Genomic DNA, 27,794 nt, shown 5'->3' with positions numbered 1-27,794 from the left:
GAGGTAAAGACTCAGAATAAATCGCCATCTGCAATATCCGGCACTCACTGTCATTCTACATCCTTTTTTGAATTGATGCTTCTTATTTTTTCTGCTTTACCACATTGAACATCCACATTGCGGGACAAAGGGATATCCTGTAACAGGTCAGATACCAATGAAATGTCACGACACAATAAACAGGCGAACCAGTTCCGAAAGAGGGGTTAAAATTAGTTTTATTATTATTTGATAGAGCAGGGGGGAAAAAATTAAAAAACATATTCTCATACATAGTTTTCATTTCCATTTGGGCTACACTGGCTTTTAGCAGTAGTTCGACCCAAAACATACGGAATGGTGATATTGTCGTCAAACAGCAGCAGCAGCAGGCAGTAGTCAGGACAGCACAGGGTTACACTTAGCAGGGCACAAAATGACGGGCTCATACCACTTTGCATCCAGAGGACGCTGGCTGCTACCTTCTGCCTGTCAGGAATGTACAGACAACCTGGAAGATTTCAAATGCTACGTTGTTTTTTTGAAGCAATTTCATCTTTGTTTGCTAGTTTCCATCATATTTATTGTGAGATGCGCCGTCCTAAATGAAACCCATGTGTGCAGTGATGATAAACTCCCAATGATGCTCGTTTACCTAATGACACATACTCTTACAATGTCACATTAGACGGTCACAGAACGGATCAGTTAGGAAATCAAGAGTGAGACAAACAGGGCAGCAGGACTCCAGCTCTGTAATTACACAGTGATGAGATAACAATGAGCACTCTGTCAATGTGAAGAGGATACAAGACAGATACAGGGTGTTGAAGGGTGGTCAGCTGATGTCAGTTTATTTGTTTGTCGTTTTAAACATAGCGCTTACCAAACATCCAGATTTGTATTCGACCCTTTTTTCACTGCTTAAATTAAATATATCAATATTTTACTTTACTATTTTTAATTTAGTGACACTTTGCAATAGGGGACACATGAACACATCTCCATGGATTAAAGAGACTGGACCACCCTGACCCCCGCTCAATGCAATTAAAGATGACAGCACATGGTTAGGAAAGAACTTAACTCCATGAGCGATGTGGGGACATATTGTATATCACTAGCTTATCCTGTGCTGCTGCAACCTGATACAAACGCACTATAGCTCATGTGAAAGGCATAGTTAGCTCAATTCAACCTTAGGACCGGACATAAATCATACACACCTTAATGTTAAAGACTAAAGAGACGTTCATGTCATGTGTTGCTATAGGGGTTGTTGCATACTACATTCTGAAAGCTGTCCAGCTTCTCATAAACCATTCGTAGGCTGAGTGGGAGCCACTGGACACAGAAAACAAATGGTTTTATGTGGAGATCCATTCAAACTTAGGGCATATATCTTTACTAACATGACCCTATAAATAAACCCAGAGACAGTTTGTCTATAGAAGAAAAAAATAATGCACCACAACCTATGACTAAAAGCAAAAACAATGTCAAAAATACGACATTCCTTACACCCCCCCTCCAGATTAGCATGATTTCATGTTTATATCTAGAGAGGGTTCAGATAAACTAGAGACCTTCTAGCAGAAGGGATTCCATTTGGGCTCCACTAGTTCTTTGGAAGGTTTTTTTTTTTTTTTCTGTTTAACAATATTCAAGAAGAGTCCTCCTAACATATGCTCCCCGTTTTTACATGAGTGAGTGAAACCTTAAACATTATTCTTCCTCGTCTTAGAAAAAACAAAGTATTTAAAAGTAGGCCACAACATGGAACCCAGCAGATGTAAAACCACCTCTACAGTAACATTAGCCTGTAAATTCAGACCTCGACAAGAGGCCCCTTTCCAAAGTATCAGGGAGCACAATATTCAATATTCCAAACACAGTATATGACTCACAGAAGAACGACAAAATCCTAATATTCAGCCATACAAAATAATCCAACACGCATCAACTTCTCTACTATACATGGCGTAGGTTAGAGAGAAGAGGCAGTCTGTGTGCAGATAGATTCTTTTTTTACAGTCCTTTTTTGTTTTATTCGTTTTTGCAAAGCTGAAGCATTTATTCTGTGAATGATCCTTGAAGCTCAACCACAATCCCTGTGATGAGGACTTCGGTGAAGTTCTGTTTGACCACCACATGGGCCTGAGTCTGACGGGCTCAGACTGGAGGGGCAGGACCTAAGGCGAGTTTTTTTATTGAGTATGAGAGGGATTGTTATTCTTTCCCTGCCTAATCCGGAGGCAGGGCAGCTCAGGGATTGTGTGGCAACTTCCACTTGGTACAACCGTGAGGGTCAACCGATATACAAGGAGGGTGAGGCGACATCACCCGAGAAGTTTGGAAAATTGTACACGCCAGTGTTTCATCCAGCCTTCAGGAAGGTATGCAAAATTCAGTTTGACAATCTCCTTGTATCCCAGAATCCTGAGCTGCTGCAGCACAACTCCTATTTGGGAAGCAGGACTAGGGTATGAAAGATGGCGGCAGAAGGATCTGAGGAGATTGAGGAAACACCTCCATCCCATAGAAAAGAGGCTGTTTATCCGCTGCACCATTTGGCCAGAGGCATAGAAGTCCATAGAAAGGATTAGAATGATAATGAGAATGGCTGTTATTGATATTAAAAAGATAATAGTTATGAGAAAAAGAGTAAGATTGCATTATTTCCATGTGTTGTTTGCTTGGGAGATAGAACGGGAGGGAATCATGTCCAGCAGGTACTCTCGCTGACGCTCCACAGCAGAGGTGGTCTTATGAGCAGACAAGCTGGGGTTCACATAGGCCATGGACATACCTGTAAGGAAACAAACACATCAGTTGTTAATGTACAGGATATACATATATATATATATATACAATATATATTAGACAGCAAGATATTACCAGCTGCTTACAGACATGCACTGAACTCCAGACTTTCTCCTGAAACTATAAGGAGGGGCTGTATGGGAGAACGCAAATGTCCTAATCAGCTGATGTTCCTCTGCCAAGTACCCAGTAAAAACTCTGGATGATGTCCGAGTGAGCCCACATGAGTAACCGCTTTACATGGATACTATAAGGAAATATGACAATATGTTTACCCAGGTAAGAAGAAGGCAGAGAGAAAGAAAAAAGCGGCATTATGTGAGATGAGTGAAAAAGGAAAAGTATTATACCCACTACCAGTAAAACTGCATCTTTTGGGATGGAATTACTTAGTACACAAAAAAGTGAAAAACTCTAAAGGAATACTAAACAAAAGGCTTATCCTGGGAACATGGAAAGACAGAAGGAAGAGTAAGAGCATCAGAGAGACATTCACCCCAGAAGAGAGTTATTACCCCAAAGAGGAGCAGAAAAAGAGATCCAACCGGTCTGACCTCATCTCATCGTTTATATACCTGTGTTGCCCATGTTCTGCTTCCTCCAGGCAGCCACGTTGGCCTGGTGACTGCTGCTGCTGCCGGCGCTGACCTTTGCCCCCTGCTGCAGCAGACGTGCTGCAGCATGCTTACCTGGCCTGCTTCCCAGTGCTGCTGACACAGAGTTGTGCAGCTGAGAGGAGTTGAATGAGTGGACCACGCCACGAGACCTCACCGCAGCCTGGATGCTGTGTGACAGCTGATTCTGTACAAGAGACAAAGAGAAGCACTGTGATTGAATGTGGAAAAAAATTACTTAAACCACAGTGTTGGTTCACGAGAGTGAAAGTCCATGCTAACCTGCTTAATGGTGGAGTGGTGGGCAGACACTGGTCTGTGCTGCATGGCAGCCCTGACCTGCTTGTATTGCTGGGAAACCAGCACCTCACTCTTGGACATCGAAGAGGAGGATGAGGTGTTTTTAGAGTGAGAGGAGGAAGAAGAAGAGGCTGCCTGCTGCAGGATACGCTGTTCAATCTCCTGCTCCTGTTGGAGTGCTTTAACAAAGGCTGCCTTCAGACGAGTGGTGTGCTCAGCCTTTAAGGCCTTCTTCTGATTAGATGACATGCATTGGTCACACAGGATGGTTCCAGCCTTCTCTTTTCTCCAGCGGGAGGTAAAGTCCGTCTTACACTGGGCACAGGTGTATGGCTCTTTGGGAATGGAGATGGCCATTGCAGCAGCAGGGCCCAGATTGCCTGTGTAATAAAGAGCTTTTTTAGACTTTATGTACACAATGACACTCAAATACAAATACACCCACCCCTGTACTACAACATTCCTAAAGTAGCCAGAGTGTGAAGATCTACTCACCCCTGCCGTGCATCTCCAGAAGTTTTTGCACCACCTCTTCTAACCCCAATAAGTAGATGAACTCATTATTCGCTGCTGAAGGCAGGAAGTTAAACTCTGGGGCAGGAGGTTTGGGTGGAGGAATTTCCAGAAGAGTCTTCTCCAGCTGTTTACGCAGAGCGAGCTTGGCAGCCGCCTGTCGGCTGGCTGGTGAGTCATTGATGTTCGAGTTAGGGGACATTGAAGAGTTCTTGAGGCTGGTTGGAGAGGCCTGGATACAAACAATAAAGTCAAAGTCAGGAATGACACACTGGGATGTTCTTCTTATGGCTGACCAAAAGAAAGTAGTAGTATGAAAAAAGGGTCCAGCATGTGTATAATCGCTTTACATATAATAATTATTAGTGTCCTAACCTGAGGGATGTTTACCATGATATTGCTGTTGGCCACATTAGCCACCCGTATGAGTCCCTGCTGAATGATCCTCTGGCCCTGGACCTGGACATTGGGCACAGAAGCCCTCGGTGCCAGCAAGAGTGGAGGGGGGCCTGAGCCGCTGTGCTGATGCTGATGCTGACGTAGATTGGCTATCTGTTGCGGAGTAACTGCAATAGGCTGAGAACAGCAGACAAACAGAAGAAGTCATTAGACATGAGACCCAACAGCTGAGAGGAACATGAAAAGTGACTGAACTTAATGAGGTTTGTTTCTGAAAGGTGAGAATATGGTGTGAGACACTAACCTGGGCTCCTCTGACCAGAGGTGGCATGACAATCTGAGAGTTGTGTTTGGACGGGACATGTTGCCCACCCCTCACTAATGGAGGAGGGATCACCGTGCCAGAGCTGCGACCTGTCATCTGATAATACAAGTAGAAAATAACAAACATTTAATTTAACATTCTTTAAAACTGAATTTAAATTAATTTATAAATAGTTGGCTGCGCTCCGCTGTATAATGTACAACATGGCCATGTGAATTCACAACATGCTTCTCTAAAACACTAGTGGTGGTAGGGGGCTCTAAGTGTTATAACTACCTGGAGGGGTCCTTTGCTTGATGTGATGCTTCCTCTAACCAAAGGAGGAGGAGTGGCTACTGAGCCAGTCGCCTAGAAGTAACAGGGTATAGAGTTTGTGTTTTAAGCCGTTTGTGTTTAAAGATACAAATAAGCTGAAATGTTTGATGGAGTATAAGAGGTGCGTGGTCTAATCTAACCTAAAAAGCAAACTAACAAATGCATCAGGGTAGAATCTATTGACTCTAGCTAGATAAAATAAAAAAACAAAAAATAAAACAGAACACATTCTTTACCTTCTGCACATTGCTCTCCTTCTGGATCTGGCTCTGTCGCAGTTTCTTAAGCAGCACTAGTTTGGCCTCTTGGAGTCTCAGTTCTTCCTGCAGTGTTTTGATGATGCGCTCCCTCTCTTCTGGAGAACTCTTCTGCATAGACCATTACAGAAATAAAATACTTAGGGGACGAACAGGGCAATTTTATTGTAGTTATTTTCATGTTTTAAATAACTATTTCTCAGATAGGGATAACAAGGATGACTAAGGTGGTTTATAACAGATTAAGTCAGTATATTTACCAGAATCAATTAAAAACTAAGTTGGTATAAGTAGTAATAATACAACTAATAAAAAAATTTGCTTTCAAGTTTACTATTGAAATAGATGCTCCTTTCTTTTGATAATGAAGTGATAAAGATTTTTTAAGCCTGTGGACAAAACAAGTTTTCTACGAAGAAGATACAATTCTGTTTCCCCACCATCAGTTTATCTGTGTCAGTCTTTGTGAAGCAGTGTCCGTTCATGAGAGGACTGGATGGCTCGTTGTCCGATAACACAATCACATCATCAGGTGACGGTGGCTGCCGCTCTTTCTTTATGTCACTGAGGGGAGACGACACAAGATAATATTGATTAATTGTGGATGAATGATCCAATTATATTTCAGCAAAGAATGTTGAGGGTTAAAGGCAGAGCTATGAGCCAAATTGGGATTTGTGCATATAGGCAATTACAAATCAAATTGATTGCTTGAAAATATGAAGATTCTATTACATTTCAGTCTAGAACACTGTGTTCACTATCAGCTGCAACCAACTGTAGTTGTGTCTAGCGTCCAATAGATGGCGATATACAATAATGATTTTATCTTGTGTCCTAGAGCACATTTGGGACACAAGACAAGAACCAAGAGATCAATAAGGGTGTAATGGCGACTGAGGGAGATCACAACAAGCCATTATCTATAGAGAAAGGTAACATCGACAGATCTCCTGCTTGCTCATAAAAAACACACATAGCAGAATCAGCCACAAACAACATGCAAACAAATGTCATTTTAAATGCATAGTCTTTTTCTTTACAGTAGGATCTGGTTTAGGGCGTTTGATAAAACGATCCGCTGCTTTTTCTGAGGACTAGCGAGAACAAAGACCACTAGCCATGTACTAAATATGAATCAACCTGGAAAGGGGTGGAGATAAGAAGTCTGGGTTGGGGGCAAAGTTGCAGCGTGGGAACAATGTCGTAAAATAAAATCTGCCTCTATCACAGCAGGAATCCTGTCCGGTCTTGAGAGTTGGTCCATTTGAATATAATAGCAAGAACTGGTAGAGGCTGATGTAAGGCAGTGGTCGTGTAAGGGGTTTGCATCATAACCTGGGGTTATGCATGGGAAGTTATATAATTGTTCAGGCTTTGTCGTGTGAGCGGCTAAACATCTTGGAGATCAGGCCCAGTTTACCACACAGAGAGGGCCTCACCCCTCCCCTACCTCTGTGGTGAGGCCTGTGGCCTAGCAGGATCGGCACAGCCTGGGCCTCGGCTCTCTCCTCCCTCCCAGCTGCCGACACCAGAGTCACAAGCTGAGAGAAGCGGAGGTCCGCTGGAGACACTCGAGCGGGTGACAGTGAGGGGGGAGGGGAATACATGGCCAGGAGCCAACCTATTGTGTACACTCTCTCTCACTCAGTCACTCACTCAGTAACTACTTCACACACCCCACCCCCATCCTTACTTGTTCATCTTTTATATTCCAACTCAACCTGACTCAGTTCTTTACACTCTTCCTCTTGCACGCTCCAGTCTTCAGACACTTTTCCCTGCTATCGACTTTCACACAACAGCTGTCTAACAGACACTGCTCGCTCAGTTCAACAAGGTCATCTATGTAACAATAACCATGTCATTATACTTGCATTTATAAGACAAGATTTTCAGCAGCCTAAACGTTCTCAACACGAAGCACAACAAACAGTGCGTCCTAACATAACTTTGTCCAGTTATCAAGAAATCAACAAACCACGTATACACATTATACTGCTGCATCCTGGAATGTAAGATTCTGGAAAATTTACATCCAAATCCCCCCAAAAAAAATGACATCCTGATACTTTCAGAACACTGCTATTCTGAGAACACTCCAGCAGTCTTCCTCCACAGCACTGTTTACATTCACCATATCATAAACCACGTCAGACACCACGATCATTCGAGGGGAATTGAGAGCTTCATTATCTGTCACAAAAGTGCAATGGGGAACCCGTGCTTTGACCTGGCCTCTGATAGCATGACATGGACTACCTTGTGGTGGTTGCTACTAGTCTATTGAGAACAGCTTACACAAGCATCGCATCACACACCAGCTTGGTTATGTAAGGTCCAGTGTTTCTGCATGCCTTGGCTTCCCCCGATCATGGCTTCACACTGACCCCACAATGGGACTTACTGAATCAGATGTTGTTAGGTGCAGTGGGTGACTGTTAAAAATGCAACACATGAAGGGGCCACTTTAAACTATTGAAGGGTCTTAAAACTAAGGAAATACATAGACTATAAATAGACCTGGCAAAGATCGGTTTCAATGTTTACATTCTGCTGAAAATATGAACATAGCAAGGCTGGGCGTTGTGGCCAAAAATATTCATAGATTATTATCACAATCAAGTTCTGAACTTAATTTCTTTCAAGTTTAAATATTTAATTTTAGTCTTTAAGTTTTTTTTTATTATCACAAATCTGAGGGAGAACATTCTAAACAATTATGTGTTTTGTTCCTGTCGGTGGTTGCACAGGCATATTGATATAGCTTTTTAATACAATTATATTGTGATAGTTAGTCATCATTGCCTCAACTAGCCCTACCACACAGCATGTGAAAACTATTGAAGGATGAAAGGGAATACCACTTATTTTATACATGCTCCCATTGAAGACGTTCCGTCTGCTCAGTCTTATCAATAAGTTTGTCACCTTGCACTGAGTAAGCACACCAAAACATGCTGAGGGTTAAACAGGGGCCAAAGGTGAAACTTCAGTGAACGTCTTATATACCGAACCAAAGGCAGAGCCAACACATCCCAGCTTCAGCTGAATCACCTCTCTTGTCCACTTTAACTGCCATCACATCACTGTGTGTTTATCGCTCTACCAAACACGTCACATGACATGAGGCATTTCTCTGTGTGGTCATGTGACACACCCACAACCCCTCCTGGCCCCTCCTTCCTCCAACAACTCCTTCCAATGTGGAAACCATGGCAACGGCCAGTTGGAACCAGTTTGTGACACATAGCCTTCATTTTGTGTGAAGTGAGAGGCAGAGTTCAGGTGCTGCTGTGGGAGAAAATGGAGCCCAGGCCTCCGGAGCCTCAAACTTTTTTAAATGAGGGCAGGCTGCTGAAAACCACACAAGCTACTTCCTGTCAGACCATTTGCTGGTGCAAACTTTGTGAGAAACCAGAAACTCCCATAGACAGATCTCTGTGCACAACCGCAAACTGTGCAAGCCTTTACTAAATCCAAGGCCAGCAGTACATAAAACAATCCTCGACAAGTTCTCAAACTGACTCACATACTAGATCACACATCACGTCCCTTAAACTCAGATGATTAACATCAATGAGGCACAACCATTCCAGAAGCACAGCAGTAAACCTCTATATCTTCTTGTCTCACAGTCACAAACATGTTTGTAAAGAACTTATAGTGCATTTTGTTCAGCTGGAAATATTGTGCAATATAGAGGCCCGTTCAGGGCTCTAGACTGACTTTATAAATTGGTCACACTGGTGCACCTAAAGAATTTCCCTGTGCCTTTTGGCAGCACAATAATGCATCTATAATACTTTTTCTGGACAGTTCACATATATACTGGTGATTTATCGACTGAGGCTGGTATCACCACTGACTTCCAAAATTTCATATATTTTTGGATGCACTCTGGAGCCTTGCCAGTATACAGGAATAGATGGTTTAAGGCAGAAATGTTTATAGTATTCCTTTCAATGTTTCTCATAGACCAATAGGTTTGACATTATCATGTAAACTGAACAATATATTCCTTATGAATCTCGCAGCCCCGGTCCATGAACGCCATAAAGCACCGCTCATATTACATCACACACAAAAACATTCAGCAGCCAAACCACACTAAACTTTTCTTTCTCTAACCTTTTGGATGTACTCATGTCGACGGGCTCGTCTCTGGTCTGCACTTCCACCTTGATGGTGGCCTTCACTTCTCCAGCCTTCAGGATACTGGTTGCTACCTTTGCAGCCTGATCACTCTTTAGCTTGACACCTTCGGCTCCAGATCCCACCAGGTCCGGGGAAGACCCATCTGAGTCTTCCCCGTCCAGCTTCACTCTTTTGCCGTCCATGTCCCCGAGGGGCCCAGTAGGGCTTCCATGGTCCTTCTCCAGAGCCCGCTTCTGGCTGCGTGTTAGACGCACAGCCTCCTCTGACATGGCTTCTCTCACCCTGAGGAGACAGAGGACAAACGGTTACAAACTGCCTACATTCAGTAACAAGACATATCACGTAGGTGCAAAAGGTCTCCAGGGCAACATAGAATTATTATCAATGGGAAATTTTCTACATCTGTGAGCATATACAAAGAAACGTTCAAACTGAAATATATTTTGTATCGTTTCATCAGAGTGTACCCCACATCTCTGCTCTACACTACTGTACAGATGTTGCATTGTTCCAAAATGTCTGGAGAGCAGCACATGTAGTTTGTTTTTAACATAAAGTGGCTGAATCATGTTAATTAAGAAACATATGCCATCATTTTCCATTACCAGTACCTAACTAACGGAGGATTTCCTGAAATATGATGTGGAAATAGATATGATTAGCACACGTCTAATGAGAGAGTAGAAGTCCTTGAACACCGGTGTGAAATAAAATATTCCATTAAGTTGCCTTGGCTGAGGTTTGATCAGGTGGAGCAGAGAATACAAAAACCTGCGACACTCCCAATGCAATTCAAAATTGATATGATAGAAGTTGACAACAGCAGGTGTAAGCCCTACAGTGATAACTGAGTTGAGAAGCTGCCCTTGTCGTAAGTTGCTTTCAGCCGCGCACTCCGTTGGTGTGAACGTGTGATAGGCTCCTCAGTTTCAGCCTCTTTTCTCTACCTGTCCTTCTAGTATAAAGTCCATTTAAATTTAGGACAATTCGATGTGTGAACCCAGCAGTGGATTCACCTTAGCAATTGGGGGGCTGATGCCGCTTCTAACAGGCGATGGACACATGTATTTACATGACAAATTTAGTAGTGATGGTCTTCAGATTAAAAATGCAGAACCCCCAACATGTTTGATAAATATTATAAACAGTTCATTTTTGTATTGAAGCATTAATTGATACAATTATGAAAATGTCTATCAATCCAAAGCAATAAAAAGTGCTTGTTTTGTCTGCTCAACAGTCCAAAACAAAAAAGACATTTAAGTTATGGTCTCCTATGACAAAGGAAAGCACTAAAACCTCATTACCGTATCCTAAGATTCAGTAAGTAAAAGTAGAGGTTTAAACCCTGGAGGGACAGTGGCAGAAGGGAGGGAGAGAAGGACAGTGAAGGCCACAGAACATTCAAAAACATGTCTACCAGGCAACAGGGGGGCAGACATATCAATGACATGTTGACTACTGTGGTTCTCAAGTCACTGACAAACATAACTAGTCTGTCATCCAGAGCCCACCTATAGTTTGACACTTTTTACAATTATGTGTAAAATGTAGATAAGACACAAGCATCCTTGACATTCTACAAGATGTTAAGCTGAGATGCTTGCATTAACTCAATCAATCACATCCAAAACAACTACAACAACACAGTACAAAACACTGAATTCTGTGCTAGTTGAGGAAAGGATTCACCCTGCTCTAGTACACAAGGCCAAATGTGCCCTGCTGTACCATCCCTGGAAACAAAGGCTATCTATCTGCCAGAAATGAAAGTCTGTGTGTGGGTGACTGTGTGCATGCCCATACACCACACACAGTGCTTGAGAAACCATACTTTACCCTGTGAAACTGTACAAATGGTGGCTGCATATTGCTTAACTGCAACAGCGTGGTGGCGAACCGTGTCATGAATAAAATGACTAATCCCTTTGAGACAACGCAGTGCCAGATGTGCGCGTCACTAGGACGGCTGTGGTTGCCAGTTCCAGGTCTAGAGATGTAACTACCTTTGCGCCGGAGGAGATGGATGTCATCTTCAATCCAATGTTTAATACCTTAGATTGGCTGCTGCTAAGAAATACAGGGGGAAACCCAAATAAAATTGTTGTCTCTGCATATGTTGTGGTGTTAATTATTTTAGATTCACTTGAGACCTCACTGGCCCTGCAGCCACAAAATGAAAACAACTTTTCCCCACGATTTAGTAATATAGCAACCCTATATAATATGGCACGTACATTTTGGGGATGCTGTGATTCTCTTTATAAATGATATCGTTGCTGAAATTACCCATTATTGCACAAACCAAACAGCATCTTAAATAGTGTGGCAGTCAACAAAGATGGCAAGGAGGGGATCAGTAAATCAAATGCAATTTTCTAAGCACTGTGGAATCATTTGATGGCAGCCATGGCCCAGGGAGGTCACTTCGCTTGTATAGACTGCTTTCTATATATTTTGAATGACTCACTGAACGATTTGTGCAAGACTAGTAGCTGACTGTAATGTTGAGTGCTGTAGCAGGCAAACTTAGTAAGCTCAGTAGAGTAATTAGCTTTAAACAGCTGAAACAGAGAAGCCAATGGCTGACACAGACCTGCAATACGTGATTTAAGCAGCCTATACTACAGTGGATAATAGAGTTGATCATTTCAGTATTTTCAGATTTTAGCATTATTATTACCCAATAAAATATAAACAGCCCAGCAGGTCACTTTAGGTGCTAAGCTCAACAGGCTACATATCTAGGTAGCCACGGCACATCAATGTAGAGTTTCATAGCGCTAACGTTAGACCTCTACATGAGATTACAAAGCACAATAGACTACTTTGGGTTAGGGTTGAGCAGATGACAGCAGTTCTTAATTTTGATACATCTTTGACACATTTACATACATCTCTCATATGGAAATCTATGTCGTTCTTTGTGAAGGTCAACCATTCACTAACGTAATGTATTGGGATTTTTAATACACGACAAACAATTATCTTCTGGTTCATACAATTCAACCTAGCTGCGGCTAGGGGCCAGAGCACTCTTGTCACTTTCAGACTTTGAGTCAATGGCTCTGAACAATGAAATCACATTAGCTATATAGTAAATAAGCCCCTCCTTTCACAGAGGTAGAATGTTTATCCAATCAGCTCTCTGCGTGTTGTCTTCAGGCTTAGATTTGGTCACCTTCAAATCTGAATGAGGACCCCTTCGAAGTCTCACTACACATTTACATCAGGCCTCTGCTGAGTGACCTATGGTCACTCTGTTGCAGACAGTAAGATAGCCCCTGCTGTGAAAACCCTTTTGTTTCAGCAGCAGGCTCAGGAGTCTCCAACCAATACACATCAGAACAGAGGATTTCACCAGTCTAACTGCAGAAAACATCTTAGGATATAACATTCTATATATGTACACTTGTCATTCTTTCATTAAACTTATCTAAATACAAAATGTCCCAGCACAGTGGACAGACCTGTGATTGGTCAATCCCTTTGCCATGCATAAACTTCTTCTTGAAACGTCATCACCATTAGTGAAGCCGCACCACTCACACAAGAGGGCACCTTCATTATATGAGAGTCTATCTGTACATAGCCATCAAACACAGGAATCTATGCTATTAAGTGTGACACCTGAGAAGGGTACAGGGCAGAAGACGCTAAGCATTAATACTTCAAGCCACCAGAAGCTGAGGTAGTATTGCACTCAGATACTGTTGTTGAGATGATTGGTGATGACAGGAGGAGGCATGGGAACAAGCAAGTAAAACAAACCTAAAAGCATCAAGGGAAATTCACGATGAGGAAAAAGCTAATCTCTCTCTCCATCTTAGTTGAGTCAGTCAAATTTAAGTCATATCCGATATGTGGATCTCTGGTTTTGACAACTAGGATGCCTTATCTGTCATCTTTTCCTAAAAACCAATTGGATTGCCAGACAATCAACTGCCAAATGATCCTGAATAAATCAGTGTCAGTTGCCTTCCTGGCATTTTCATTGTGCCCCTGGCTCCATCCAATGTGTAAACCCAAGTGAAACTGACACTAGTATCTTGCTAACAAGTTGGACTTGTCCATCATCAAGTGCAGCAAGAGATTCCTAGAGGGAAGTGGTACCCCACATTGCTCAGCCTGGGTCGCTGCGTCTTAGAGTGGCATTCAGTTCAAGGATCGGTTTTGCCCATTGTCCGCGATCCTTGATCAGTACACCTCTCAAGTATCCATTACCGACCATCAACCCTGCCGTGCCTGCTCACATTACAGCCGCTTGACTTCCACTACACAAAAAGCCCTCTCACTATGAAGGACAGGCTCCGATTACAGGAACCTATAAAATGATGACTTATCTTGAAATCAGGTTTTAAAATTATCTGCTCCCAGATCAGTAACTACAAGTTCATGCCTGCTGAGAATCTACTCGGAATCTGCAACAACTCAAGCCCACCAGAGCACAGAACGGGGTGAATTTTTACATTACACACATCTGTAGTGATTTGGGGAAATCAAGCAATAAGCACCTGTGTGAGAGACAGGGCAACACAAAATCGGTGCCGCTTCAGTAACTGCAACAGGCTCGGACAAGAACAAGAGAAATACTAGTCAGGGTTTCTCCTGGTGAAAGATCGTGTAGTGTGTGACCCTATGTAGCCATTCTCGTGTAGCTTTAACTCACAAAAACTGCACAACTCAAAACGACTCCCAATCACAAGAATCATTTAGTGTGAACTATGCTGTGACCTGCCGACTTTGAGGTTGTGTAGTGTGAAGTCGTCTTTAAGGCCGAATTATAGTCGGGTTGCACGCACGCACGCAAGACACGCAACACGCCCCTTTCGTGCCCTCTGCGGGCTTGCGTGCGTCCGCCAATTTTTCTAACTACACGACAAAGCGACGCGAGCCTCACGCAGCCCGCAAGGCTTGTGATTGGTCTGCTTACTACATCCCGTCCGGAGTCTAGTTTCCGGTTTCATGCCCCACAATACGCGGATATCACGGAAGATTTAGAAGAACGAATATGGACCAAATAGAAGAGCACTTGGCAGAAGAGATCCGAAAGTATGACCACTTGTATAACCCGTCACTGACTGGCCGATTTGTCCGCCAGAAATAGGCTATGAGGAGCCGGAGTGGCGATGTAAATAAACAGTCGACGAAGAAGAAGACGTTTCTTCTTTGAAAAAAAACGTTACTCCGCCTAGGGTTCTGGCGGTGAATTGCGTTGCAACACGCGCAGCATGTTGGAGAAGTATAAACCAAAACGAGTCCGTCGATGCAGCTGCGTGGCCTTCCGCGGTTGCAGTCGCAGGACTATAATTCAGCCTTTAGGCATTCGTTAACAGCACAGGTGATTGTCTGGCACCACACACACCAAATGCCCCCATCGTTAACAACACCACTTAAGCTACTTTCAGACATCTGCGTGCAAATTAAGGAAGAATGGCTACGGAGTTTACCAACAGTTTGCCTTTCACACATGAACAATGCAGCGGGAGACTCTCTGCATAGACTTGTTCACAACAGCAACGAATTTCATTATTCAAGCGAGTGGTGGGGCAGGCGGATGCAGCAGGCAGAGTCAGGAAGTAACGCATTAGCCTCGTTGAAGAAATCCTGTGATTTCTTAACACACAGACACCGTCATCAGTTCTTATCACCACAAACTTTCTTGACATCTTCAATGGTGTTGTCTATGTGTATGGCTACACTGAGATATATTTGATGTCCATCTTTCCATCTATCTGGTAAAAGCGCTCGCGGTGAATCCAGCGGGGGATCCCCTACCGTGTTCACACATCAGATTCTCATGAATTTCTACAAACTTTATACTAGGAGGCCAGGTGGATGAAGCCAACAGAAACTGCTGAGACCCCCACTCGGACATTTGTGTTGACACATGCACCTCCTCCGGGGAAAAGACGGAGGATCTGTGGAGTTCAGTGCATGTCTGAAAGCAGCCTTTGTTATCAGGTTAGGAGTCATTACTGTGCCCCTCTCTTTACTAAAAATAATAAAACCGACTACCACCATTAGACTGGGAGGGCAGACCGGTTATGCCTACGCACAATTTATATCTTCAAGATGTCCATTGTGATGCTGGCAAAATACATCATCATGCAAGCAGCTGATGATCACATTAATGCCATATAAAAGCTCACAACCATATGAATGTGATATATAAGCCAATAGACAATGTATATCACTGTACCTGAGCTTGAAAGTAGAGACCCATTAACACTGATTTTCGCAGTCAATACTGATAACGACATACTGTGTTCAAACTTTTGAACTACACATTATTCGTTTTCTTGACTACAAATTAGGGATGGGCATAATTAATCGACGATCGATTATTGATCATTAAAAATTTCGTCGACGACATTATTTTTTCATCGACAAAAAAACTGGATTTCGTTATGTGGCAGGAGGTCGGAATATCCGAGTTGCCTTGAACGCAGCACAGTGAGGATGTTAGCAGCTGGAGGAAGTAGCCCGGAGCTAGCTCCACTGCTCGGCTTGATGTCCGCACACGGACCAGGAAGGGGACCAGGACAGACCCGGGTCTTGGTGAGGGGTTCAGGGAGTGAGGACGTGACAACAACCGGATTGAGAGGTCGAGAACCGTCAAATCCAGCTAGCTCTCAGCAGCTAGCTGCTGCTCTCTCCTGCGGCTAGCTGCTCTTTCAGCGGGGCTTAAGAGTACAGCAGCGCATATTTTCAAGTGTAACCAGTGAACGGAACACGTTTAACTGCCACAAGAGTTGTTCATCTTGTAATAAAGGTCTCAATGAGGAAACGCGATGTGTTTTTTCTATTTTCACTGCATTTTAATATAGCTTATAAATAGTGAATTTTTATATAAAAATATTAATCATTAATCGAAAATCGCTCGTTAATTTTCCCGACAATCGATTAAGAAAATTTAATCGAATGCCCATCCCTACTACAAATTAATTAAAACATTGTTACCATTACAATTATGGGGAATAGCCACAGTTTGCTGTGGCCTTGAACCAAATACAGAGATACTTTTTCATCACGACACAAAAAACCAAAGTCATAACCAAAGTCCATGGATGTGGTTCATTCCAAACCATGAATTTAGCAGAATCTGCCACAGCCTTTACAAGAAATTTTTTTATTTTCAGTTTTTGCATAATACTCACATTTTAAAGCATATTGTATGTCAGTGGAATGGTCAAACTTGTGATACTGTACATCCCTTTGACATAAAAATCTAGGAAAACAACCAGAGGATTTGAAAGAGAGTAGAGTGCCGCAGCCAGTGATTAGTGATCTGAGCCTGCTCCTCTCAGGAGATTATGGAGGAGGAGTCCCCCTTGTTTCCCTCAGAATAATAAGACCTGAGGGCAGAGCAGATCTTAAGATAGGGAAATAACAAAGGATGAGGTAGGTGAGAGACGCAATTGAAACGATACATCGCCACTGCCCATTGAAATAAATCTAAGAACACACGTGTATGAAAAGAGACAAAGCAGCCTCTTTGATTTACTACAAAGGCTTGGTCAAATCCAAAACATTAAATGAAATTGTTATTCATCTGAGAAGACTATGTACAACAACATCGCTCGTCTGGTCAATAAACTAAGGTGTATTAAGTAAATCAAGCATCACTGGGTATAGAGCAGAAGGATAAGAGGGAGTTGTCAGAAAGATAAATACATTTTGTGACCTGGACTGATACTACAGGTTTTATTCTCAATAATTCTCCTATTGTGTCCATTAGTTCATAGAGAGTTGATCAATGGCAAATGCTCATCGCCTAAGGTAGTGTGCTAGCCTCTCATCTCCAGCACTGGGACTGGACGCACGCAGCCTGCCAACACATTAACAGCCTTTTTTTTTTAAACTGAAGTTTTTCAACTGTGTCCTTGACTTTCAATATAAAAGGAGAATAAAGAATTACACTGTTCAATAAAAGCAACACAAGTATGAATTATAACTGCTGAATAAAAGCAAAACAGAATGGCAACTCTCTATTGTGTGGCTATGGGGCTAATGATATCGAATGATTCAATAAAACTGGAGATTATCTCACAGTCAGTTATGACCAGGAGATGATCATCTTGAATTCAGGGTGATGACTTACAGCGTGACCATAAAGGTTAGTTCTGAAGTGACATCAATGTCACTTCATGCTTTTTTCAATAAGGAAGCCCATTTCAGTCAAAGAGTAGAGTCATTTCCCTTCAGAATATAATCTAAATAGAAAACCTGCATACCAAGGCTAATATGTGCTCACCAGGCTAAGAGTGGGGGCAGGGACCAGCTGAGGTGGTGCCATGGTTGGGGGAGGGAGAAGGGTGCAGAGCGCATGTGGCTAACTGAGCCATGATCTAACTGTACCCATGTGAAAAATACTCTTCCTTGTCTTCTCTCTTTCTCTCACTCTACGTCCTTTCCTCCACCTCTCCCCTCCTCGGTTGTTCTGTTGTAGGCTTGGACAGCCCAGAAGTGTGTGTGTGTGCCCCTACTGGTTGGGTCCCGAACACCAAGGGTTAAGCCCCTGCCATTTTAACGCCACTGACAGATCAGACCATTAGGGTGTTACCTAACAAAATGGAAGCCTTTAACCCTGAATCTGCCAGACTGCGTCTACGTGTGTCAGTGTGTGTGTGTGTGAGAGTGAGTGAGCCAGAGCCACACAGAGTATATGTATGTGTGCGCATGTCTCCACCTGGATTCTCCCTGAGCAACGCGACAACCACAACAGCAGTTAGTCCAGGCACTGCAAACCTGACTTTTGCACATGATCATACAATACATAAACATATAGCCACATCAGCAAACAATCGTTTGTTTTAAAAAACAATGATACACTGATGTACTTGAATGTATCCTTATTAAATAAAAAACTAACAAATAAAGAAAATCCTTCTCGCAGCCAACATCTATCTCGATTCTGGCAAGCGTGCACGTGTAATACATAAAAGCCTTCGCTAGCATTTTTGAGTAACTGATTTATAACCTTATAAGAACATAACTTATTGACTGACAGAGGGATCGTCTCAGTTACGAAGCTCTATAACACCTCAGCTCTCTTGAGCCTGTAATTACAAAATCACTGGATACATTACAAGCTATAATAAAAAGGAAAAAATAAATATTTTCAACAATCCCAGACAGGCAAAATCTCCAATTTCAGCCAAATTGCTTCCAAATGGTTACTCCGTAATCCTGTAAAACCAGAAGCCCATACCCACATAAAGAGCCAAGGGCCAGGACACACGCAGACTGCTATCAGATTACTCTTCTCAGAAATGGACGGCAGCAGGAAGTGACCAGAGTAAAAAGGGAAAACAGAGCCTAACCGGTGAAAAAGAACAGTATACCAGACAACACATCTATGAGCTAAGCACGCCATCAGTACACAATGTTAAAACACAGAACTGGGTAAAGTAGGTCAGCTTTTGAGTTTGAGTCAAGTCAGGGTTTCACAAGATCTTCAGTAGCGCTTAATCCACGTTAGCCAACCAAACAAAAGTGCTCACATTCAGACAATACTTAGAACATACAAACCAACTAGCTGTGTATTGACACTTTAATCTAATTATCTGATTACATTTAAGCATTATATTTAAAGAAGAACTCCTGCCTGTGTTAATACCAATAAAATGTAGATGTACACAAGCACAAAGACAAAGTGAAGTCAGTTTTCATGATGATCGTGGCACAGAAGATAATTTTCCAAATTGTGCACGTTCTCAGACTGGCCTAAATCTTTTAGAGGAAGGCCACATTCTTATAAGAAACTAAAGTGCTGTATTAAAAAAAAAAAACTGAATGTCCGACAAGAGATATTTTTTTTCAAATGAACACACCCAACATCACCTCCGGGTGTGGCTGTAAGTTGTTTTTCTGTCACAATTGTTCCCAGATCCAACAGTGAGGTTATGTCTAGAAGCTGAACCTTAACGTTTTTGAAGTACCCATAATTATGCCTAAAATATTTAAAGGTTGTATAGCCAAATGTTTGTTCAGAATTGTAGTCCTGTTAACCTATTCTTCTCTCTTCAGCCTCTGCACCGTTTACAGGTGAAAAGGTAGATAATGCTGAAAGCAGCGTTTCCCATTAATTGCCTCAAAGGTAGCAGCCTGTAATAGTCCAAATTATTTCTCCACACTGTCATAACGATCTCAACATTTGAAATTCGCTTAAAAACCATTGTGAAATAAAATGTTTTTTGAAATTGCTTCATTTTAGAAAAGTTTGCAGCTGTTGTGCTATGGCCCAGCTTGCTCCCGGTCTCATGTTTACGTACATCCATAAAGTTTTTAATCATCCTGACTTAAGAATCACATCTATTGTTTCTAGGGATGTCCCGATCCGATATTGATATCGGAAATCAGTCCGATATCAGCCAAAAAAGTGAATATCGGATTTTATCGGACTGAATCTAAAAACTCCGATATAAGCGCTCCGATATAAGCTGTCCATTTACCGCTCCAGGACTTCTATAATAGGTGACTCTGGTTTGATCACACTCCAACACAGTAGGTGGTAATGCCCCTTAATCAACGTTGGTGCCGGCCGCGGAAGAAGAGCGTCTCTGATCCAGCATGCACAGCCCACGTGATCACAACAACGACAACGTGTGTGCCTGCAGCAAGGTGTAGTGATGTCGGCTGTGTGGAAGTATTTTACCGTAAACTCGGACAAAGACGTTGCAGCTAAATGCAACATTTGTCAGGCGCAAGTGTCCCGTGGAGGGACAGAACCGGGAAGGTTCAATACAAGCAACCTCATCGCACATTTGAAAAAACACCACAAAAAAGAACATGAGGATTTTCGCGAGAGCAGCAAGGCGAAGCAACAAGCCTCTGGCTCGCTTCAGCAACCCACGCTGGCCGAAAGCTTTGCAAGACGTGACAAACTACCACGGGACAGCAAAAAGGCAATGGCCATAACAGAAAAGATAGCCCAGTTTATTGTGCTTGATGACCAGCCCCTGTCGGTGGTGAGTAATGTCGGGTTTAAACGCTTAATGGAGCACCTCGAACCTCGCTACATTATTCCTAGCCGCCACTACATTGTAGACAAAACTATACCCCGGATGCACGAAGAGGTTAAAAAGTGTATTGCCGCACACGTGGAGAAGGCAAATGCTATAAGCTTCACCACCGACATCTGGAGCTCAGACCATCGTCCGCTGTCTCTGTTGAGCCTGACTGCGCACTGGGTGGACACTGACTTCACACTGCAGAGAGCAGTGTTTCCAACATATGCTGACAGTAGAAAAATAACTGAAGTGAACTTGAATTGTTTGCACTTTAAAATTTAATTTATTCTATTCAATTGTATAATGATGTTGGTAACCAGTGGTTATTTTGCACTTTAAATATAACATTTTGTTTTTATTGGATTTGTTGAGGTAATACTCTTATGTTGAAGGTTAAAATTTATGTAACCAATTGGTTAATAATAAATGGGTCAGTTTTTCCTATACCTACTGTTGCTGACTATTGTTTTCTGTTATATCACTACAACATCAGTAACAGTAACATCACTTTATCAAGCCTTTTCTAACATTCCACACAACAAAATAAGGAATAAATATATGTATGATTTGTGCCTATATCGTATCGTATTGATATCGGTATCGGCCAATACTCAAGGCTACAATATCGGTATCGTATCGGAAGTGAAAAAGTTGTATCGGGACATCCCTAATTGTTTCCACTGAAAAAGAAAACCACGCTGTGCATCAGGGGAGCATGACATCGTACTGTATGCGTTTTCCCCATGAATCAATTTACCGTCATAGATCTTATTCTATGGGAAACTCTGGAGGATGCTGGTGGATTTCTTTATGACAGTGTTCACATGCAGATTTAGTTATACTTTTATTCAATAGCCAGTTAATACAGCAGCACTTATAAGCTTAACCTCAGACAGTATCACATTCATATTGCTAAAATGTTCCATCCCACATGCACAAGTTGCAAACCAAATGTGTCATTTTTAACAATCCTCAGTCAAAGTCACAGTCACCTTTTTGACGCATCAAACACAAGCTTCTGTATACTTTAAAGGATGTTAATCGTTTACTCTTAAGTGAAGAGCAGCAGTCATTTACATAAAATTGGTGCTACAACGTATTTTGTACTTTTGACCTACTCGCACAGTTGATGTTGCAAGAGTGGTCTGAGAATTTATTTAAACTGCAATTCACCATCAATGAGGAAACAAAACTTGTGCAACTCTACAAAGTGATATTCTAAACATAGATTGGGTCACTGTATGACTTAAATTCCCTTAATTTGACATTAAACCAGTATGAAAATAATAATGTGCCTAAAATGTGAGAACTAAGATTGTTTTTGGGACTTAAGTGATGTTGAAATTTTACTATGGACTGCTCCAACAGATATGAATGGGGCAGTGGAAATTACAGAGAGCTTCAGGAATGATAATCCGGAATATCATTAGTTGTGTGATGTGGTGCAAGAGGTTTGTCACCTCTCAGCACTCATGAACAAACACTACAATGTCAGAACTATTTTCTACCGCTGTTAATCTAGCATTACACTATAAATTGAACCTGTGTCATCCTTCTGTCTTCTCCCAGTCCCCCATCCACAGCTTTGATTTCAAGAAATTATTCTGCCAACTTCTGTATAGATCATATATTGGGTAAATGAACAGTGGGCTCAAACTTCCAAAGTTTGGGTAACCCTTGTTTTTTTAGGCCAAACATGACAGTGCACTTATGAAATCGGCCATGTGGCAGGGAGTCGGACTGGACAGTGTTTCCCCTTTTGGATATATACCTTGATACTTCATGTATCCAAGTTGTTGGTCTGCCTGTTTGAGAGTTGCCATGACAGCACTGACCACACAGTGGAAGCAATTGTTGGGGGCAGACTGATAAAAGCAGGAGAAATGTGTATCTCATAAGGTATGTTTTTAACCCTCAAAGGGCTGAGATGATTATAAATTGAAAATGTGAGGATTTCTATGGCAGCAGGTCTGAATGTGACTAGCTCCACTTCCTCCTTATATTCAAAGATGCTTAGTTCCAGAACTGCCCAGTAAAACAGGCAATAAGGCAGATGCTTAACCTGCATTAAAAGCCTGATGAATGTGTATTACTGTATATACTAAATTAATTTGATATTTAAAAGTTATGTTTCTGTGCCATACAACTAAACAATGAAGAAAACACCAGAAATTGACCCTCCATTTCAATACAGCATTGTTTTCATGCACTTGAGTGTTATTTATTTATATTTCAAGAACAGATAGGGAAACCTGGGACAGCTGGCCCAGGTGTCATTTCTTTGTACCTGCTGACTTACATTACATTACATGTCATTTGGCTGAAGCTTTTGTCCAAAGCGACTTACAATTAGTACACTCATCATTCATGAGGGGCCACTTACCTTTTTGTCTTGTCTGAATTTTACTTTAAAAAAAATAACCATAGTGAAATTAGCTCAGTTTGCGTTTCAGCTTAGTTTGTCTCACTTTGTTATCTTCTTTTACTTCCAATCTATCAATTTCTTAGTTGCACAGCCAAACATTATGCATTTTTGTAGTACAAATCAATATCAAACAGGACAAAATCTATACTATAGTACTCAATGTTAAGAAAACACTTGATCAGCAAGAACTAATGTGATATCTTTCCAATTCTTTACCTTTATGAGCTTTATAACCTGGTCAACAGGGGGCAATTTATTGAAGGATTGCCAGAAGTTTTTGCAATACACGTTAAATTAAAACCAACGAAAAAACATTTTTTGCTTTCAAGGTCAAAGTGTATTCTGGAGTGAAGCTGTAAAAATGCCCCAACTCAAAATGTTTTCTTTTAAGTTGAACTAAAATAAAAAAATAAAAATTAGTGTCAATAAATCTAATAGTCAACTCATAACTGCACATATGTACCCGTAACTGTTTGAGACAGGGAGTTCACACTGTTCACACAAATGCTTGAGTCAATATGAAGTCTAACGGGGTAAACAAGAAATAGTTCAGTCAGTCAAACATTGGAGGGCTCCTCCTGCTCTAAGAATTGCCTAAGGCCTTTGGGTGGGTCCCCGTGGCCAGTAGGACTACTCCTGTTCCCTGGCATGCAAGACAACCAATAACAAAGACAGACAGTTCTTAAGGGACATAAAACATATGTGTTATTACTATGTAAATCTGTAAAAATACACTTTGATCCAGTTTGTCAAAGCATTGAGTCACTTTCAAACCTTCAGGGAAAGTTAGTGATTTAACAATGACATCTTGTGTAAAGTACTTAACATGTAATGAAGCAATGCCAAAGTCAAAAACTCTTACTGAATAAGAGTTCAGTAGCTGGCCAGCTCTGATGAGGGTGTCTAGTGATTAAAGGCCGAAACACCCACTGACTCGAAGGCACACTACTGAGGATGTGTCCCAAAATTGATATCTTAACCCAGTCTAAGAACCTCCCATGCCACTCTGTCAACATCGCGGCAAATCTCATACCATCTATTGGCACAATGGACAGTTTTAACATCTCGTCCCGTGTTTTATGATTCTCAATTTTCACTGAAAAGATGCATAACTTGTGCATCCAATACAATAAACAAGTGACTGACATGGTGTAAATGAGTCCAAGACTCCTACAGTCAACACTATTGAGGCCTACGGCCCTACGCCGAAAAAAATCATTGTAAAAGAGAACAACATCTCAATCCATACTTTGGTGAGACAGTTTCAGAAGCACTTCCTGTTAACCTTTTCATAATGACAGAGCTCAGACTTCATCAGGCTACTGTGATGAACTATGCACCACAGTGAGTTCACAGATACTGTTATGATAAATGCCTCAACCAAAAAGCTGTTTTTTCAAAGTTCATGGGAGATTTAGACACTATTGTGAAAATATACATTTAACAATTTTATCATTATGGACGATTATCATCACAACATTTTAAAAACACACGCAAAAAGTGCTATGTTCACACACGATCTGTCTCACCTCTCACCTTTCTCTGACAATAAACATTTTCCACAATTAAGCTGAGAGCAACCAGACAACCGTCTGTCAAAAGCTGCAGGACCACTGACATTCTGTGTCTAAACAGACTTTCTATAGTATCTAGAACTAAGAGGAACGACATTTTAGAGGCGATCATAATTTTCATACTCTGCAGTGCAGCATTTTGAGTCTGAGAAAACTAGTGTGACAGTGCTATATTAGTTGGCTGCAGTGGTCAGAGCCTGAGTTCAGACACTGAAGACGGAAAGATAAACAAGTTCACTTAGCTCAACCCCCAAAAATCATTACACAAAGAGTGTCGGAAACATTCAGCTGCAGCCTCTCATGTTTATCTGGTTCTGAGCTTCACTGTCATCAGTTAAATTAAGAAAACTTTGTTGGTGGTTCATCATATCAGTTGTCACTAATTAAACTTAGCTGCTGTTGAGACTGCATGTAGCTGTCAGTACCTATCAAAGATAGTTTACGTGACAAGATACGCTCTATAAAAGCAGTGTACCACTATAAGGGAATCGTTATTTCAGTTCCAACAAACCTATATACCAATATTATATTCCTGGAGTCACATGCCATAGCACTCTCAGAAGCTGCATCTCCCCACTCAACTTTTAGTCATATCATGAGTAACTTGCTCTTTTAATGTTGCTATTTTTTAACCACGACCTTCAGGATTTGCGCCCAGGAGCAAATAAAAACAAAAGAATTGGACTCAGCGTCAGCAATATGTGGTACCCTCATTCCAGAGAGTTACAGACCTCTCAACACTTTCCCCCGTTCATTTGGTTTAGGTAATGTGCTAAAAAGCGTTGGGCCTAAAACTTGTAGTGGATGGGAATACACTGAGATGTGGATGGATGGCAACAATAAAAGCTATACCATAATACCTTGATTAGAGTTATCACCAGTGCTAGGGATACTTGTTGTTGTTGTTAACCATTAAAACAGATCAGAAGTAAAGGCAGAATTCGGGGGTGTCACATTTCCCTGAGAATTAACATCAAAATTCACTGTGTTTGGTCATGGTTGTGTGAAACAGGTGTGATCTCATTTTAATATCACTCACACCCATTGCGTCTATCATAATAAGGAACAACAGCAGATACAACTAGTTTTACCACCTTAAAGTGTGCAGGGCGACTTTCAAACTCTGACCCTTAAGAGTTCACGACGCAAACTCAGCATTCAGGTTTACAAAATATGTTGAAACTCAACACTGAAAAACTCCTGCAGCAAGATTAAATTCCATAAGATTGGACCTGAAAATATAAACATTTATACAACCGTAATAAGCTGAACAACTACCACAGCAAGATGATACCTTTGAACCTCATTATTAGTAAAGCAAAAAAATCTGGTGGGTGATGAAGAACACTGTTTTATCTATATAAAAAAAGCCTGAGTCCTGTTCCGGAGTGGATCTTGAATCATGCCTGTCCGCTCACATTACTTTATTTTTTTTTTTTTAAGTAAGCGCCTCCCCTCCTCAGGCAGATCCGAGGGCCCATCATAAAATGCAAAGTGACATGTGTCCCCATCACTAGCCAAGGGTGCCAACTGTCTATTCACTCTGAAAGGGGGCACTTGTTCAGCAGAGGAAAAGATATAAACACTGCTGTTCAGCTTACGCACACCTCAAAGCCAAGAGAATACAATACTGAATTTAAGTGTCCGTTCAGGAAATCATGAACCATGGTTTATAGTTGGCTGTAGATCGAGGTGATTAATTGCACATCCCAGATCGCAGAGAAACAAAATATAAATAATACATCCCACAACATCTACTGACTAATAACAGAGTTGTATAGGGTTGATCGGTAATTTGGTTACAGAGAAAACATTCAGACTTGACCGATCATTACATACATTAAGTGCCCTCTGTTAAGAAGCACTGATAATCGGGAACAAACACAAAGCAGGCATTTGGTTGTCTGTGGTGTGACGTGGGTGATAGCTGCTAATCCTTGGTGGACAGACAGACAGACACTCCGACGGAGGCGCAACCGTCCACCATTACGCCTCCATAAAACAGGCTTTTCACGGTTGAGCTAATCTGACAAAGTTGTGAGATCAGTGCCTCATAAAGCCGTAATCATACCCATCCGCGGCTAAAAAGAGCAGGCAGCTCGGCAATAACCGGTGGCAATAGTGTTTATGGTGTCGATAAACTTGAGTGACCCCACGATGCCTTAAAAATAACAGCTACCTATTTCCAACTAACCCATCAACAACAACAGGCTATCTCATGCTAGCGTTAACTTGGCTTGCCAACAACAACCTGCCCATCTGTCCGGCTACACGACCAGCGGCTAACTACCGCGAGCTCGCAGTCGAACGTGCGGCTCCCGGGGTTTCACGGATTCATTTAGAGTCGCCAGACACCGGAGAACGTGCTGCTTTAAATAAAGATGCGGACTGTGATATTTAGCCTGGATGACGGTAGTCGTGCAAATAGCGATACACGGCAGACAATGAAACCGACCCCGTCACCGCCTCAACGAGCCGCTAGTGGCTTTGAGCTAGCTAGCGAGCTAAGTTAGCCTGCTAACGCTACCTCCCTGGACACCCTGCCCAGACAGACACTCGCCGAGTGCATTCACAGATAATCGAGCGTTGATTACGCACAGAAATGTTTTATCATGGATTCGTGTTGCATCACTACAAGTAAACAAAAACAACTTACATTTCACTTTGTATTGCGAGCATCCCTGCGCAAAGTTTGTCGGCGAAGTTAGTTGTATTATTGCTGGACTTTTTGGGTTCCTGTGTGTCAGGAAGGTGTGTGTGCTGCTCCGCGACACGCAAACTGTTACCTTGCACGTTAGCTCAGACGAGGCTATGCTAGCTAGCTTAACTTACGTTAGCCGAGCTAACGACGAGAGAGAAACTTCATTCGTCGTCACAATTTTAATTGGAAACCGAAACATTGGACTAGTTGGACCGGTGGTGTAACATACGGACTTACGGAGTCCTAGGAGGAGCTAAGCCGAGTTTCCCCCCGCGGTTTTCGGGTGTTTGAGGTCGGTGTTTCGCTGGCTTCGGTGTAAAAATCCCGGGGATCCCCTCTCGTCTGTCCGCTGCCACTCCGGCTGCCAGATAATGAGCCACCACAGGCGGCGTCATG

At 42.0% G+C, this 27,794-nt stretch overlaps 1 protein-coding gene across 7 annotated transcripts; it reads right to left on the bottom strand.

Moving 5' to 3' along the window:
• Positions 1–200: 200 nt before the first annotated feature.
• Positions 201–27,794, bottom strand: gatad2ab (GATA zinc finger domain containing 2Ab). Of its 7 annotated transcripts, none has more exons than XR_008339673.1 (12): positions 27,636–27,794; positions 9,657–9,965; positions 5,966–6,089; positions 5,505–5,636; positions 5,230–5,301; positions 4,933–5,049; positions 4,605–4,805; positions 4,212–4,461; positions 3,699–4,096; positions 3,378–3,603; positions 2,878–3,049; positions 2,648–2,788 (listed from the first exon to the last, which is right to left on the bottom strand). XR_008339673.1 is itself a non-coding variant. In XM_053430111.1 (11 exons), the coding sequence occupies exons 1-11, from the start codon at positions 27,791–27,793 to the stop codon at positions 2,655–2,657; spliced, it is 2,121 nt and encodes a 706-aa protein (XP_053286086.1). In that variant the 5' UTR covers position 27,794; the 3' UTR covers positions 201–2,654. The 7 variants fall into 7 exon arrangements, 5 of the variants coding, with proteins under 5 accessions (XP_053286086.1, XP_053286087.1, XP_053286091.1 ...); XR_008339674.1 differs by having other exon boundaries at positions 2,649–2,788; positions 2,889–3,049; XM_053430111.1 differs by lacking the exon at positions 2,878–3,049 and having other exon boundaries at positions 201–2,788.

This window comes from Pleuronectes platessa, chromosome 9 (assembly GCF_947347685.1).
Source record: "Pleuronectes platessa chromosome 9, fPlePla1.1, whole genome shotgun sequence".
NCBI classification, from domain to species: Eukaryota; Metazoa; Chordata; class Actinopteri; order Pleuronectiformes; family Pleuronectidae; genus Pleuronectes; species Pleuronectes platessa.
Note: the sequence above shows the minus strand (reverse complement) of the source record. Positions and strands in the feature narration are given on the sequence as shown.

Bases quoted from the DNA above. Each gene is read 5' to 3' on its own strand.
- gatad2ab (XM_053430111.1), bottom strand. From the start codon at position 27,793: ATGACGCCGCCTGTGGTGGCTCATTATCTGGCAGCCGGAGTGGCAGCG. The intron at 5,302-5,504 runs GTAAAGAATGTG...TGTTACTTCTAG, and splicing joins AGGAGAGCAATGTGCAGAAG to GCGACTGGCTCAGTAGCCAC. The intron at 2,789-3,377 runs GTATATAAACGA...GTTTCCTTACAG, and splicing joins GCAGAACATGGGCAACACAG to GTATGTCCATGGCCTATGTG.